The 16,349-nt window shown below is 41.3% G+C and overlaps 1 protein-coding gene across 1 annotated transcript in view; it reads right to left on the minus strand.

The window, feature by feature from the left end:
* Positions 1-16,349, minus strand: part of LOC103600286 (protein sidekick-1-like) — a gene marked incomplete at its 3' end in the record, with an annotated part of 115,624 nt that overhangs the window by 49,631 nt on the left and 49,644 nt on the right. Inside the window, exons 2-4 of the mRNA XM_008584520.1 lie at positions 12,587-12,698; positions 11,699-11,889; positions 3,351-3,434 (exon numbers count right to left, since the gene is read on the minus strand). Of these exons, the coding sequence (XP_008582742.1) occupies positions 3,351-3,434; positions 11,699-11,889; positions 12,587-12,698 (387 nt within the window). The remainder of the gene's footprint in view (positions 1-3,350; positions 3,435-11,698; positions 11,890-12,586; positions 12,699-16,349) is intronic.

A 16,349-nucleotide genomic window follows, 5' to 3' on the forward strand; every position in this document is an offset into this window, starting at 1 on the left:
ACACACACACACACACGCATACATACATATACAACTCTTATGCTTTGAATGGATAGTATCACTATTCATTATTACAACTAACAACAATAAAAATGAGTGTCGTTTTTAAATACCCTCTGTCGAAGGAGCTGGATATCACGGGCCTTAATGGAATTCTACTGTGTCAGAGAAGTGATTTATTGTATTAAGTAACAAGTATAATAGATGCATTTGGCTAGAGGTTGAGGAGACATAAGAGGAATGACACTGTGGACATAGGAAAAGTTGACTTGGTCCATGAGACAGATGCAAGTACAGAAAGATGAGGAGGAGGGGCTGCAGGGTGACTCCATTCTTGTACCCCAGAGTGGAGTGAGCCAAGAACGTGCGAAGAGTTAGACCCAGAGGACAGGAGGGTCAGACAGAGGCTAAATGCACAGTGCCACTCCTAGTGGCTCTTTCCTCATCTCAACAGCATTACATCAAGAAACAAGGCCCAAGTCAATGAGGGTAGAGCTACACATGGTCTAGCCAGCTCCACCCTTAAAGAGGTTGAGGGTTGGGTGTGGGAGGGGTATACGTGGTGGACAAAAGACAAGCTGTCAGGGGGCAGAACCAGGGTTGTAAATGAAAGGGACTGTCCTCAGCGTGAGAGCATGAGGACCTCTGTTGCTTATCCCCTACGCGGCTGCGATCAGTACATATAAACCAGGCATTGACGAATGAATGCTGCCACACTGTTCTCCCTGGTGGCCTGTGACAAGCCCTGACCAAGGAAGCACTAGGCTCCTTCTCTTGACAACTTCTCCGGGTGGCTAGTGTGACTAGCAATAGTGGAAGACTGCTTCCTTGGAGACTTCTCCTTGACCCTTCCCGATGTCAAGGAGAGTCGAGCCCACCCAAGAAGGGTAAATTGGGTAGAGCAGAGGCTCTATATAAACCAGACCAAAGCACACAAGATAACAAAGTCCAGAAATATGGTAGGCATATGTACACCTGTCATCTGTTGTGGGCCCATGGAAAAATGAGGAAATATCTAGACTTAGTTCTAAATCTCAGATGGTTCTGAATCTCGATTTCCCTAAATATAAAATGGAGTTAAATAAAAAACAGACTCAGTGGAAAGCACATCAAAATCCCTTCATTCAAGATGCTATGTAGGTAGGTACAAGACATCTACCTTAATGTATACAGTTAATGTCTTGGAATATTTCAAGATAATATATCCTCAGATTCTGTTCTTTACCTTAATTATGTTTCCAGTCACTTTTCATTAAATCAGGAAATTTTTAAAAATCCACTTCAAGATAAAAGCATAACCAATTCATGTAAAATCTCATAATAGCAATTAAATGATGTAGCTTTCATAAAGAATGACCACTTCACATGCTACTTTAGTTTCATTGTCAAAATTAAAAGAAAGCAGTAAATTATGTGATGGCAGTGCAATGTTGAAAGAACTGCTTAATATGTAAGTCTATACTTAATAAGCAGTTTACCCTGTAGAAATCATGCAAAAAAAAAAAAAAAAAAGCATTCTCTTGTCAAAGGGAGAGTTTAAGATTGTCATTTATTGAAAAGTAATTGTTAGCATAGGGAACTGGTAGTATATCTATTTTGAAGCAATTTAATGTCGTAAACAGAAATCTTATCCCCTGCAGTATTGTGTACTCCTATTTCTAAAATATTAGCACTTTAAATATTTTATAGCTTCACATTCACAGAGTTGTTGGCCTAAAGAAGCTGGCATTTATACAAGAAGGAGAACAATGCAACCACAGTAAGGAAAACATTTTCATTTAAAATTCATATTATTCTTCTCTCATCCTTTTCTCCCCCTCCCTTGAGGCCATCTTAGTAGAGCTAGAGCAGAGAAGAACAGACACAGAACAGATGTGTAGATAGCGGCCATTGTGAGTTGACCAGGAGCTGAGTACAAGAACTTTTGTGAAACAAGTTCTGTAGGCAGGAGTGGTTGCTACACAGACCTCAGTAGATAGGGAGGAAGGGACTTCTGGCCAGAGGCTGATCACTGCCTTTGCCATCAACACTATTCAGAATGACACATCATTTATTTTCAGAAAAGAAAAATGACATCCACAAGGTTGTACCTACAGATAAATGGTATTGGTTCTAAGTCCCAGGGCCTCAGCTCTGGGAGAAGCCAGGTGTCCCAACAAGAGCATGTGCTATGGTAGCTGATGTTTTGGGGTTTGGATCTTGTCTCCATTACCATATGACCCTCGGTAAGTTACTCACGCAGTACTTACTGAGCAATTCCTACAAGCCAGACACTGGGCAATGATTTTACAGAAGTATCTCATTTGGTCTTCACGTCTCTGTGCTTTGAGCAGGTTATATAAGCTTGCTTTCTAAGGCTTGGTTTTCATATGTGTACAGTGAGATAATAATATCTCTCTTATGGAGCTGTTTTGAAGATTTATAAAACTGGTGTTAATCCTTGTCCTCCAATCTCATAGGGGGTAGAAGAAAATACCCATCCTTAAGATGGACAGGTATAAACAAAAAAAGAAAGGATTGTTTTTCATTTATTGACAGTTGCCAGAATAAAAACACAGGTTTTACTAATGAAATTGCCTTGGAAAGCCTGTCTCTGTTAGGGGGTTTTATATAACTACCTGTGCTGCCTGATAGGAAATGGTGACCTTGGGCAGCTAGCAATAAAGACATGGGGAAGAGAGTTGGGATTACCTTAATAACAAAGGAAGAGTTGATAGACCCAAAGCTGAAAAGGCAGAAAAATAGGAAAATTTCCTATTCAAAAAATACATAATAATCTCTCTTCCTACAGAACAGATTTGGTCACCAGTCCCAATCACCCATGGATAAGTATGAATTTTCTTTCCCAGTTGATAGACCCAAAGCTGAAAAGGCAGAAAAATAGGAAAATTTCCTATTCAAAAAATACAAAATAATCTCTCTTCCTACAGAACAGATTTGGTCACCAGTCCCAATCACCCATGGATAAGTATGAATTTTCTTTCCTAAGTCTAGGGGGGTCATGTTCTTGTGGAATCAGGGCATTTGAAGGGGAGTCAACAGAACATGACTACGTCCTCTGTCTGCTTGGTATGGATGTGGTTAAGCCCTCCTTTTTGTTCCCTTGGGTAAATATTACCACCCCTTTAGTAATACTTACCTGTTTTACAGATAAGGAAGCAAAACCTCAGCAAGGTCAAACACCTTCTCCAAGGTCACACACCAGTCACTGAGTTCTACTCCACCCCAAAGTCTGTTCTTAACCAGCACACTCAATGTCTCCCTAAAACAATAAACATTCTGCCCTGAAAAAACATAATTTTCATTCCGCCAAATCATGGCTCCTTCTTCAAGAGCCTCTCCAGACTCACCCATGGCTTGACACATGATGTCCACGGTTTCTTCCACTTCTACTAAAATCCGACTCTCGGGTTCAGCAGTAAAATATGGTGGCTCTTTAAACAAGAAAAAAAATGGCCCCTAAGCAAAAGAAGGACATATCAAAGACCATGATAGCCTAAAATAGTTTGAGCTCCTTTTAAAAACTATTTTTTAAAACTTCATCATTAGTTGCCATCATACACACAAACTCAGAATTCAGTGAGCAGAGGCCAAAGGCAATTTATATTCTAAGGTTTCAGAAAGCAAATTACTACTCAGGGCGATGGCTACTTTTCACTTTATGGGCTTGAATCATGGAATATCTTAATCCACATTTTAGAAGGACTATCCCAAGAGGTTCATAAAGGATTATATTTACAGCACAGTATTTTACAGGCTAGTTTGCTTCAGTATCTAAACTAAACAGCAACTCATGAAGCATGTCAAATAAAGTGCCGGCAAGGCACCAGGCCTGTATCAGAGAACAGCCAACCTATTAACAGATTTAAAAAAAATCTTAGCAGTTCTTCTTCTCCAAAATATAGATTTAATACTTCAGTGGAATGCAAAATAATAGCCAAGGAAAAAAAGGCAGGGGGCTTTCATCCATTTTTAGTAGCAAAGGAAACCCTTAACCACTTGTATTTCATTAGATACTCCACTTGCTTGTTCAACAACAAAAAAATAGTGGTTGTATTAAACAGTGAGTTTCCTTGGAGAGTAAATTGCAAAATTTTTCTCAGATTATTCAGCAGAAATTCAATAGAGGCATGGCCAAGTTCCTCAAGTATTAAGGTGGTAGTGATTTCATTATCATGATAACAAAAGGCTGTTGTATTCACTTTCTAAGTGATAATTAATTTCTGGGAACTGTCTTCCAGAGTGATTTATTTTCTTTGTAATTGTGTTGAATGTGGATAATATAGCTTGGCATGACTCCTATATTGACTGTATCTTTAAAACAGGGTGGAACCTAAAAGAGGAAAAAGAAATGAAAACTTAGCATTTCAAAGAAATGATTAAGGAGAAAAGGCTAAAGGTTTCTAAACGGAGGCAAAGTTAGGTATCAATTCTGCAATTACCTGGACCACTCAAGCAGAAACAATCTGCCTGAATTATCCACTCCAGCTGAGGAGGTGGCTGCAAATTCACTAGATGGAAGCAGAATCCTCTGCTTAGGTTTTTGTGTGTATAGACCGGGTCTATAGAAATACTGCAAAGATTTATGTCTACATTTTCAAGCTGGTCTTCATTGCACACTCATAATATCCCCCCTTCAGTCACATTTCCTTACTCAATAATAATGATAGCAACATTATTTATGTTCTAACTACACAGGAGCTGCATCCTGTCAAGGCCTTTGTGTGCAGGTCATGCCCCACATTCATCAGTGAATGCTAAAGTCAATATCTACCATCATGATCTGATTAAAGGGATGTGAGGGAAAAAGGAAAAAATCATGACAAATATCAACATTTGCTTATGATTGATTATAGTTTCCCTTTTTATAGTTAAACATTTTATTTTTAGATAACTGTAGGGTCCCATGCAGTTGTAAAAAATAATACAGAAAAATCAAACTATAGTACAGTATGGCAACCAGGATGTTGATATTGATACAATCAATCTATTTTATTCAGATCTCCCCAGTTTTGTTTGTGCTCCGGTGTGTGTGTGTGTGTGTGTGTGTGTGTGTGTGTGTGAAAGAGAGAGAGAGAGAGAGAGAGTTTAGTTCTGTGCAATGTTGTCACATAACAGGCTCATGTGTCCACCACCACATTAAGATACAGAATGGGCCCATCATCACAAGGATGTTGCCCTCCTATAACCATGCCCACCCTGAGCCCCAATCCCTAACTCCTGGAAATCACTAATCTGTTCTCTATTTTCATAAGCCTGTCATTTCAAGAATGTTATATAAATGGGATCATACAATATGTAACCTTTGGAATTGGCTTTTTTCACTCAGCATAATTCCCTCGAGATTCATCTGAGTTACACTTTGATAATATAAAATCTATATATGTAAATAGTAAGCACCTATAGGACCAGACTGCTCTCCCCGAGGTATGATTACAAATGCTGGCTGGCACAATGCCCCACAGCTTCCTCCAAGTGCCAGCGAGGGACCTAGCTGGGGTCACAGACAGGGTACTCCACACAGTGACACAAAGCTGGAGCGGGCTGAGCAAGCACATGGTTCTGGGGCTGAGACGTGCATTAGGGACCTTCAGGCCTGGCCTAGCATTATCATCTCCCCACACCAGCCAGTTATCATGTGGGCTTCGCACACATGATAACTGGAAGGGCATGCCTCTGGAAGGGCAGCTTGCCAGTGCTTGCAGGAACTAATACCCAGGGCGGTTTCACTAGTTCAAAACTAGGAAGGCCAGGAGTGGCAGGGGCAGAACATGTTTGTTCATTGTTGATGCTCTTACCTTGCGCCAGAAAGTTTTCCAGGTGGCTGAGTCAGCAGAGTAGGGCTGGAGCTGCCAATGGCCCTGAAGGGTCTACAGGGCCATGCGACTTCTGATCTTCATGATATAATTTCCCTCACCTCTTTACAGGTTACAGTTTCCCTCACTGCTGACGTTTTGTATTATCCTAACTCAGCAGGTGCTCGGAAGATTTTTCTCCTCACACCCAGATACTTTTTTAACACATGGGCTGCTATAAGGAAAAAAAAGTGAGGGAAAATACCAGGCATATCAACCACGAAAAGACTGTAAATTGAACAGTGGGGAATAAGTCATCTTGTGCGTAGACTTTATCAACCACTTAATCTCCAAAGGGTAAGGGGGTGAGTACATGTCTTAGCTAATCAGCGACAACTCTGTCTAGAAAGGGTCCACTGCCAGCACAGGCTCAGGTTGGATTTTTAAAATTGATCCCAACTGCAGCCAGCAAAACTAGGGATTGAAACAAATACTTCTATCTCTCTTGAAACAATATGAAGACATCAGGAAAAGGTTCTCATGCCCTGTGTGAATTCAGAGTGTTGAGGAAAGGCCAGAACAGGCTGGTCTTCTACCTCATTGCTCAGCCCGCGCCAGCTGCCTGCAGGATCAGTACAAGCCTCCAGTTCTCCAATCTCAGAAATGGAAGTGGGGATACCTCCCAGGAAGGGCCCAAATCTATAGCCTCTATCAAATCCCTCTACTCTCCAAAATGCCAGGGTGACAAAGTGTGGGTTCTGGCCCAAAGGAGGCAGCCATGGTAGAGATAGCCCATGCACACCAAGGACTTATCGTGTGTTCCTGTCCCTGATGGTGGGCTATGGTTTCTGAGCTGCAAAGCTTCTTCTGAGTGGAGATAACTAAAAGACCCAAAGATGCTCCCTGGTCTGTCTTCCCTTCCCTTCCAGAATGCCCATCTCAGGGACCAGCAAATCCCATGCTTTGCCTTTGGTTTGCCATCACTGACCACACTTGGTTGTCTTTGTCCACTGTGGTGGGCAGGATGACACCCAGAGATGTCCACACCCAAATCCCTGGAACCTATGAATATGCTATGAATATATGGCAAGAGGGACTTTGCAGATGGGATTAGAGAAATTGTCTTGGATTAGCTGGGTGGGCCCAGTTCTAATCACATGAGCCCTTAAAAGCAGAGAACTTTCTCTAGCTGGAAGCAGGAGAAACAAGGCAGAAGGGAGGGCAGAGAGATTCCAAGTGTGAAAAGGATTTGGCCTGCTGCTTCTGGCTTTGGAGATGAAGGTGGCCACAAGCCAGGGATGTGGTAGCCTCTAGAATCAGAGAATGACCCTGGTCAGCAGCCAGTCCCACAACCACATGAACCTAATTCTGCTAACAACCTGAAGAAGCCTGGCACTGGATTCCCCCCCAGCGCCTCCAGATAAGAGCCCAAGCCAGTCAAAACCTTTATTGTAGCCTTGCGAGACCTGAAACAGAAAAACCAGCTGAGCCCACCCCAATTTCTGACCTATATAATTGTGATTTATAAGTTTGCGTTATTTTAAGCTGTTAAATTTGTGGTAATTTTTCACAATAGCAATACAAAAGTAATGTATCCATTCTATTCCCTCTGCATGGGATGTCTTTCTCAACTTTGTCTTGTTGGAAAATTTTGACTCAACCTTCAAAATTCAGTTCAAGTGTTCACCTTCTGCAAAGCTTTTCTGATTTCCTCTCCCGTGAGCCACCCCCCACCCCTACCCAGTGACCCTGTGCTTCCCACTATCTGAGCACTCGCTGAGCTATATTATAACTACCTTGTGAAAGGACTGTCTTCCATACAAGAATTCTTGATGGCTGGGACTGGGGCTACTTCTTCACTCTACTGTCCCCAACACCCAGCTCAGTGTCTGAGATGTAAAAATAAATACGTATTTTTATAGTAAGTGGGGGAAAGGAAGTAAGAGGATGGATGGAAGGAAGGAAGGAATTTATTTATTTTATGTTAGTATGTGGACATTTAAGACTGGGGCTACTTCTTCACTCTACTGTCCCCAACACCCAGCTCAGTGTCTGAGATGTAAAAAATAAATACGTATTTTTATAGTAAGTGGGGGAAAGGAAGTAAGAGGATGGATGGAAGGAAGGAAGGAAGAAATTTATTTTATGTTAGTATGTGGACATTTAAGAGGTGTGAAGTTTCAGCTCTAGAAGGCCTTATAGTATACCTAAAGAAGAACTTCTCAGTTGTGGTAGTGGTTCATCCAAGAGATGCTGTAAGTAATTTGTTATTTTAGTAATAGTTAAGGTATTGGAATTTCTGAAGGATTTGTATGTAAATGTCAGAATAATGTGAGAGCTAGCTCTGTACAATGGCTACTCTCACCCTCCAAGTTTCTGAGCGGGCACAAAAGAGCCGTGTGGCAGGATACACACAGGACAGGAACAGGGCACGCTTGCAGATGGCACTGCTCTGTGTGTGATGAGGAGAAAACATTGAATCTGTCGTCCTGGAGGGGAAGACGCACACACAGCTGCTCACTGAATCCAAGATGCTGCAGTCGTTGGTCAGAGGCATCATCATTTTATTCATCCCCAAGAAAGAAAAAAATGCTTCCATGGATTGTGAGGTACATCCCAATTTCAGAGACAGTAAATATGAAAAATGTGTGCCATGTAACTGATTATTGGTAAATAACTAGTGCAATGAGACATACATCATCAGAGAGTTATGTCAACAGCAAATAAAGCCGCCATTTTAATGCTTCTGTGACACACATTAGTTCACTTAATCGTCACAATTTGAGCTGATATCATTTTTTTTATCTACATTGTCTCTATTTTATGGATGTGGAAACTGAGGCTGACAGAGGCAAAGACACTTGTTCAAGCCATTGAATGGTGCAGTAGGAATGTGAACCCAGTTCTGTCTCCAAAGCCCATACAATTACACGTCACACAACACTGCCCCTCCACGTATCCCACTTGTTCAAGCCATTGAATGGTGCAGTAGGAATGTGAACCCAGTTCTGTCTCCAAAGCCCACACAATTACACGTCACACAACACTGCCCCTCCACGTATCCCAGATGCTATGAGGCCACAGCTGAGAGAGCATCAGTCCTCTCTCTGGCGAAAAGTCCAAGAGAGTCACAGCAGAGGCGACGAGTGAGAGGAGTCTTGAGGGATATACACATTTCACTAACCAGGTGAGGTGGTACCTAGGGGTAGAAGGGCACTCATCCCAAGCACAGGCATGAGCAGATGCTTAAGGGTCTGAAAGAGCATGACCCAAGTCTTGGGTTGGCTCCCCCAGAAGCAATCCCTGAGACAAGGTTTGATGCCAATAGTTTATTTGGGAGGTGACAGTGATGCCATTAGTTTATTTGGGAGGTGACAGAAACACCATTAGAGGAATTGGGAGGTCAGCTGAAAAGAGCATGTTATCAAGGTAGCTCTCACTGTGGGCAACTGGAGTTTCACCGCACTGGGGAAACTCTGAAAGCCAGTGCACAACACAACCTCCGAATTATATCCCCACCCGTAAGGGGTGAGGGAGCGTGGGTATTTATCTGCCAGCTCCCCTCAGACTCTGAGGGCTGATCCTGGGGTGTTAACCCCCAGCACTGCCAGCCTACTACAGTGGGCGAAGTTAGCTCCAGTGGCCAGAGAACACTTCCAGGAAGGAAATGAAGGTGTCAGCAGTCGGAAGTCACGCCCTGAGGCAGGAAGGGTGAGGGAACATGCTGGGTTGCTGCCTGAGTGTATTCAGGGAACAGAGCAGCCATGTGGAGTATGTAGGATTGTGTGGTATGGTGGTAGCAAGGGAGGTGGTCAAGGAGAGCATAGAGGGGAAGGTCAAGAGAAGAAGAAAGCTTATTAAGCAGCACTACATGGAGGCTGGCTGATCAGGCAGTAGTGGGGAATCAGTCACACAGACCTTTCCGCAGGCACAGTGTTGCCTGGAATCAGACCTCTCTGCTCCTGTTTAAACGACAGAAGTTAAGCAGTACAGCAGGGAGGTTGACAGGTGGAGTAAATAGCCAAAACTATTCTGTCTTGTCTCATCAGTATGAAATTAAAGTAATTGGGAGACAATTTGTTTCTGCTTTCTTTCATCTGCATGTTCATATCAATAGCTCTTTTCAAAGCTCCACTGGTGACAGCCCTGTGAAATTGGTAATGTTTCCTGAGGATCCCTCCATGGTGGCTGGGCATGGGGTTATGATCTTCTGAATTGACACAGACACTCTCTTCAGGGCTTTTCTAGTATGATCCAACCACAAAATCCTACCTGTCACAGAAAATTCTTTTGAAAAAAAGGGGATTTAAATCAATATCATAAAGAAGTGAAGTGTGTTCCTATACCTTTAAAAGTCAGAGCATAGAGAGATGGTAACTCCAGAGAACACAAAAGCAATTTGCCTTGGATTCAGATATAAATGCAAAACCAAAGTTTGTAGGATAGATTTAAATATTTTAAAAACGAATTATGATTGACACAAACATTCTAGTTTATAGGAAGATAAATTTCTTCTCTTGTTTAAATTACCTTAAAATGTTTTAAGACAATATAGTCCTGTCTAGTAGAGATTTACACTTACAAATTTTAATTTTGGTTCAATCTATAATGTGCTGCGCTCATATAGCTATAGATCAACCTTGATGAAAAAGTCTTTGCAGAGAATGGGATATGGTATTAACATCTATAGCAAAACTACGGATGAGAAAGGCAGTAAAAGAACCAGCTCAGATCCCTGGTGTAGAATCAACAATGATTTGTGACTCGAATCCTGCTTTCTCTGATACTTTTAGCACTCCTACACTTCTTTCAGAGGGGCTGATAGACTTGCTTTGCATTGTGTTTAGCAGAGTCATATTCAAGGCACAAAGCCATTGCTAATGATTTAAAGGAATGTGACATGTTCAAGGCAAACTGCCTTTTATGCAGTATTCCTTGATACCCTTACTAATTTTATAGGAAAATACAAGCTTTTATTTTTTTCTGATTTTGCAAAGTGGCAAACTGCAAAATATATTATTTAAGGAGCTATTGCTCTCTGAAGGTCTTCTTCTTATTTGACCTCTCCTGTTCTCAAGTCCCCTTATTTCCAAAGTGGAGAGACAAAGTAGAGATTCTCCTTCCTAGAATGGACTTCTGATGCACTGTCTTGTCAGCAGTGGCTACCACTGAGGAAGACAGGTCACTGCAATAGTGAGCACAGCCACTTAAGAAGAATAAATGTATGACAGTGACTGGAAAAATGAAAGGAATAAAAGTACTTGCCTCACAATTTAATGTAATCTTATCATAATCTGATAATAAATTTAGGATTTTCTTAGCCCCTATAGAACACACACTTCCTAAACACCAGTATTTTCCAGTATTCAGAGCTAGGCAATTTAAATGTACTTAATTTTATCTCCTTACTCTCCTTGGTTCAGGAATAGTACTTTGCCCATTTTTAGGAAGCATCTCTCTTCTCATTTTTAGTTTAACAAAAGGTAAAATCGAATAGTTTTTAACTTTTTTCTGGGTCAAAAAATAAGAACAATAATAGAATAATTACTGAACACTGATGACAATAGCCAAGAGTTATAGGAAAGGTCAGAGGCACAGAGGCTAGGATGCGAAGGTGAGACATAAGACAAGGATTTACCACTCAATTTCCCAAGCTTTATGATTGGAAATATTCATAAGAACATTTCTTGGAAGCATTCAGAACATCAACACTTTGGATTTAATGCACTTATATTCTTGGAAAAGAAGAATAGGATGAATTTGGAAGATAAGCTCAATCTCACCTCTATTTGCGAGTTAAGAATAAAGTCGGTGAGAGAGGTGTTATTTTGTTGCCACAGAAGTGTCAGTGTGGGGATGCCATCAAGGAAGCTGACAATACCATTTATTGCTGTGAGCATTACCTACGATGGAAAGAAAGGCCTTTGCTGTAGCTGGTTCAAAAGCGCTCCCACTCAACATCGCCTCGCAGATGTACATCCCCGTGTCCGCTGATGTTGGGTTGCTGATGGTGAGGCGTCTCCCAAAGCTGTGGAGTCCACTGGTGATTCTCACCCCATTTCTCTTCCAGTTCACACTCAGCTCTTCCACAGGCCTGTGAGAATAAAGGGCATCAGTGACAATAATTGTGAATCATGTAGATGGCGATAATAATAATTTCAGGCATTCAGCACAAGCTTGACAAAGCTAATTCTACCAGGAACTATGGTGGGTTGAACAACGGACATTTAAAAATCAATCCAGATATAACTCTATTCCCTTACAGCACCCATCAGCAATACATTCTGCTCAAGGGCTATTGAGCAAGGATAGCTAATTGCAGCAGCAATGGACCATAAGCGCTAATGATTCCATTTGCTCAAGAAAAGAATGTTTAAAATAAATACTACTAGGGATGCAGCTACATGGGAAGCATGATCATACAAACTTGATTCTGGAGCAAATACTAACCAGGCAGAGAACTAGGACTACAGAGGAGAAGTGCAATTAACTCTTTCCTTGGCTACCTAGAGGCTTCACTCCTCTCTCCTCCCTAGCTACAATCTCAGAGGAGGCCACCTACTATCACCCATGGCTAAATTGAAAAGCACCACCCTATTGCTATAGGAGGCTTTGGGAAAATTGCCACATCCAGTTCCTGATCTTCCTATATGTTGTTCTTATAGTGCATCTGGACAAACAAGATGACTGTTGTTAGAGCAGTAAGCCACATACATGCGTCATTGTCCTTCCATCATTCTCTCATCACAAAGTAATTACTAGTATTCCTAGGAAGAAAGCGTATCTCATACCTGGCACTGGCTATGCATTCCAAGGTGATCTCACTGGACCCAGCCACCACACTTCTGTTGCCTGGGGGAACCACAATGACAGGGGCCATGGATTCAGGTGTGTCAATATCTCCTACGGCAGAGAAAACGAAAACATCCATAGAACCCTCATTAAGTATACAAGATGGGATGATTGGAATATGACAAATGAAGGACCTTGTCAGGCCACACCAATACGAAATCCTGAATCTCATGATCCTACCCAAACTCTCTATGAGGAGCCCTGGGGTGTGGTCATTGTCATTGGACTTTATCAAGCCATAGGAGCTGGGATCTAAGCATAGCCGGTCTCCTCTGGTGGAATCCATAGCCTGTAACTAGAACTCATAGTAACTGGGAGCATTATGCTACTGCTCAGTATATCCTGTGGCTAAGAGGCTCTAAACTGCTCAGCATTTTCCAAAATGCTTGCTGACTTTATTTATTTATTATTGATTTAAGACTTCACTTATTGAGATACCTAGTCTATCCACTATTTTCAAATTTGCAATTCTGCAAACATTTTATGTGTCAGGCACTCTGCTAGGCATGGGTGTCACTGGGAAGCTGCAGACTTTCTTATTAGGGTCCAGAAGTGGCTCCCTGGAGCAAATACATTCAGTTAACAGTGTTCAGTTTCAATCCCTTTTTCTTTTGTGAAAAGTAAATATCCCAAATCCTTCTCTGTTTTGTGAGTATCAAACTATAAGTAATTTAGATCATATTGGGGGTGACAAGGGAGAAAAAATATGACACATTTTTGCCACTTTTCTCTAAAATACATTTAACAGCAAAATTAAACTATCCACAGTACACTTTACTACTGCTTATTTAGGGAAAATGAAGACCAATCAAACATTTCTAGAACAGGGATTTCAATAAAGGGTGGAGATATAAGAGACTGGAAATAAAAATAAATTTAAATGACTGCAAATGCAAAATGCTTCATCTAGTACTTCATGCTGAAGAGACCTGCCACTACTGTGAGCAGCTAAGGAGAGCTCTAGCAAATGAAAGGTTCTAGTGTGCCGGGCAGGCAGTGGGGTTAGGACAACTAAGAGGAAACAACAGGAAGGAGAGGACTGGCCTCTTATCAACCCTAATTTCCCAAGCTCTATGTTCTGGCTTTCATGACCTAAGCAGTACGTGATTTTTGTGTTGAAGGTGCAAGCAAATTTTAAAAAGAAAAAGAAAAAAGCTTAATGCAGGCAGAACCAGCAAACTCAATTTTTTAATGTTCTGGCTTTCATGACCTAAGCAGTACGTGATTTTTGTGTTGAAGGTGCAAGCAAATTTAAAAAAGAAAAAGAAAAAAGCTTAATGCAGGCAGAACCAGCAAACTTAATTTTTTTTAAAAAATTGAACATTGATTACATGATGTGAAGCTGATTTTCACCTATCCTTGGGTCCCCTAGAGAGCTGGGAGGCAGCCTTCACCTTTCCCAAACTCTCTGCCTCTGAAGCCAACCTTCCAGAGCTCCTGTGGGTATCTTCCTGCTGACACTCTCCCTCTATAAAACTGTAGAGATTGTTGGGCTGGTTATCAGATTTCTGAGGAGATGCCAGAGTACAGACACATTCATGATGAGGCAAAGGATGCAAACTGAATGCCAATCAGATTAACAATCTCCCTGTCATCTGTGAAAGTTGCTGATAAGGAGAAACGATCTGAGAAGCTAATATTTGCAAATACTTATGAGAAGTGAAGGAGAGCAGCAGCTAATGCTAAAAGGTCGCTGAGCAAGGTGTTAATTTGGCATTAATCACTGTTCAGCCATAGTGGCAGAAGAGGAAGCCTGTGCTCAGCACTTGTTGCCCCCTGGGGAGGATGGTCCCTGGGCCACTGAGTCTCCTCTTCTCCAGGCCGAGCCTATGCTACAGGCTGACCCCAGAGACTGTGCATTGGACAAGTAAGCCCCCAAGCTGAGTTTACAGCCCCTCAGGGACAAGTGGAACATATGCCACTCCATCCTGGGTTTCAGCCACAGGGATAGAAAGATGAAGCAGTCCTGAGTTTTGGTTCATACAGAATAATAATCTTTGTTTATATCATACTTTAAGCACACAAAAATACACTTTTTCAGTATACTCTCACCACACAGAGTCCACAGGACAAGTTAAGTGACTTGCTCGATCCAGGGTCAGTAAACGTCAGTCTGTTCTTTAACCCAGCCTACTCACCCCAACTCCTTTGATCTTTCTAATGACAAATGCATGAACTACACAGGATACTTGTTGGAGAAGTCGAAGGTGGAAGAGATGCAGATTAAAATGTAATAGCTGCTTAAAAGAGTGACGGTACTATACACACAAGGTCCCTGGTAAAATGAATTGGGCTTATGGAAACCACCAGAGTAAGATCAAGGTATGTAGTTCTTCTGATTGCAAAGACATGCATTTTCTGTTGAAATTGTACAAAAACAGTTCAGTAAAATTGACCAGAATCCAGATATTCCAATAGCAAGGATAGTGTTCATCATAGTACGTAATTCTAGTATATTTTCTTTTTAAAAAAAGTGTTTTTACATTTCAAATTCATTTTGCACATTGATTAAAAAGAACAGTACAGAGAAGCTCAAAGTGAAATGGAACTGTACACCCTCTCCCAAGGCTAATTCTTCAAAATCATTTAATGCTTTACCTTGGTTTTTAACTCCCTGTCTTTAAATTATATGCTTGTGTGTTATTTCTTGATTTTCCAGTTTTAGACATCATTTATTGACTTTCTGCTATGATGGCTGAGGTTTTAGCTCACTTACACCATTTCACACATCCTCTCAAACAGTATTTTTAGTTTTTCACCTTTGTAATTTTAGAATACATATATATAAAGACATCCAAGGGTAACTTCGAAAAGTTCATGGAAAGATTTATATCTTTTAATTCTATTTTCCATGAACTTTTTGAACTAAACTGATATAAGTCTGATTCTTATTACTTTCAGGTGATCTTTTTGTTTGTTTGCTTTTTTATTTCTCCCTCTAAACTTTTGGGATAGTCTCCATATATTTAATATTAAAAAGTGCCTAAATGTGGGGCTGGTTTTTGGACACTGTGCCAGGTACTTGATCGGCCCTTTCACTCTGGAGACGCACAATCAATTGCATTCATTCCTTCATAATTTTTCCCCCGTCTCCTCTTTCTAGAGCCCCTTTTGGTTGGATTTTTGGCCCCTGGGTTGATTCAATGTTTCTCACCTTTTTCAGTATTTTTCTTTTTTCTAATTTTGGAAAGAGTTTCTCAACTTTCTCCTCCAACTGGTCTTTTGAATTTTTATTTCAGCAACTATGTCATAATTCCCATGAGTGTTTTCCCCTGTAATTATTCATTTTTCATAGCAGCCTGTTCTTGTTTTACAAATGTAATAATGTGACATTGTGAAAATATATTTGGTTTTCATCTCAATCTCCTGGCACACAAGTCCTAAAATCCTTAGAATCTCTAAAGTGCTGTCTTTTTATATGCTAATAGATTGACTGATGGCTGGCAGCTCCTAGGTAGCTTCAGGATGGGGACTAGTCACCAGAAAGACCAAGGCAGTCCCACCCCCCAAACTCCAAGGAGTGGAGAGGGGCTGAAGTTGATCACCAGTAGCCAATGACTTAATTAATAATGCCTATGTAATGAAGTCTCCATAAAAACCTAAGAGGCCTGGGTTTGGAGATTCTCTGGATAGCTGAACACATGGAGGTTCCTGGAGGGTGGCACATCCGGGGAGATGATGGAAGCTCTGCACCCCTTCCTC

This window comes from Galeopterus variegatus, unplaced genomic scaffold (assembly GCF_000696425.1).
Source record: "Galeopterus variegatus unplaced genomic scaffold, G_variegatus-3.0.2 Scaffold3294, whole genome shotgun sequence".
Classification (NCBI taxonomy): Eukaryota; Metazoa; Chordata; class Mammalia; order Dermoptera; family Cynocephalidae; genus Galeopterus; species Galeopterus variegatus.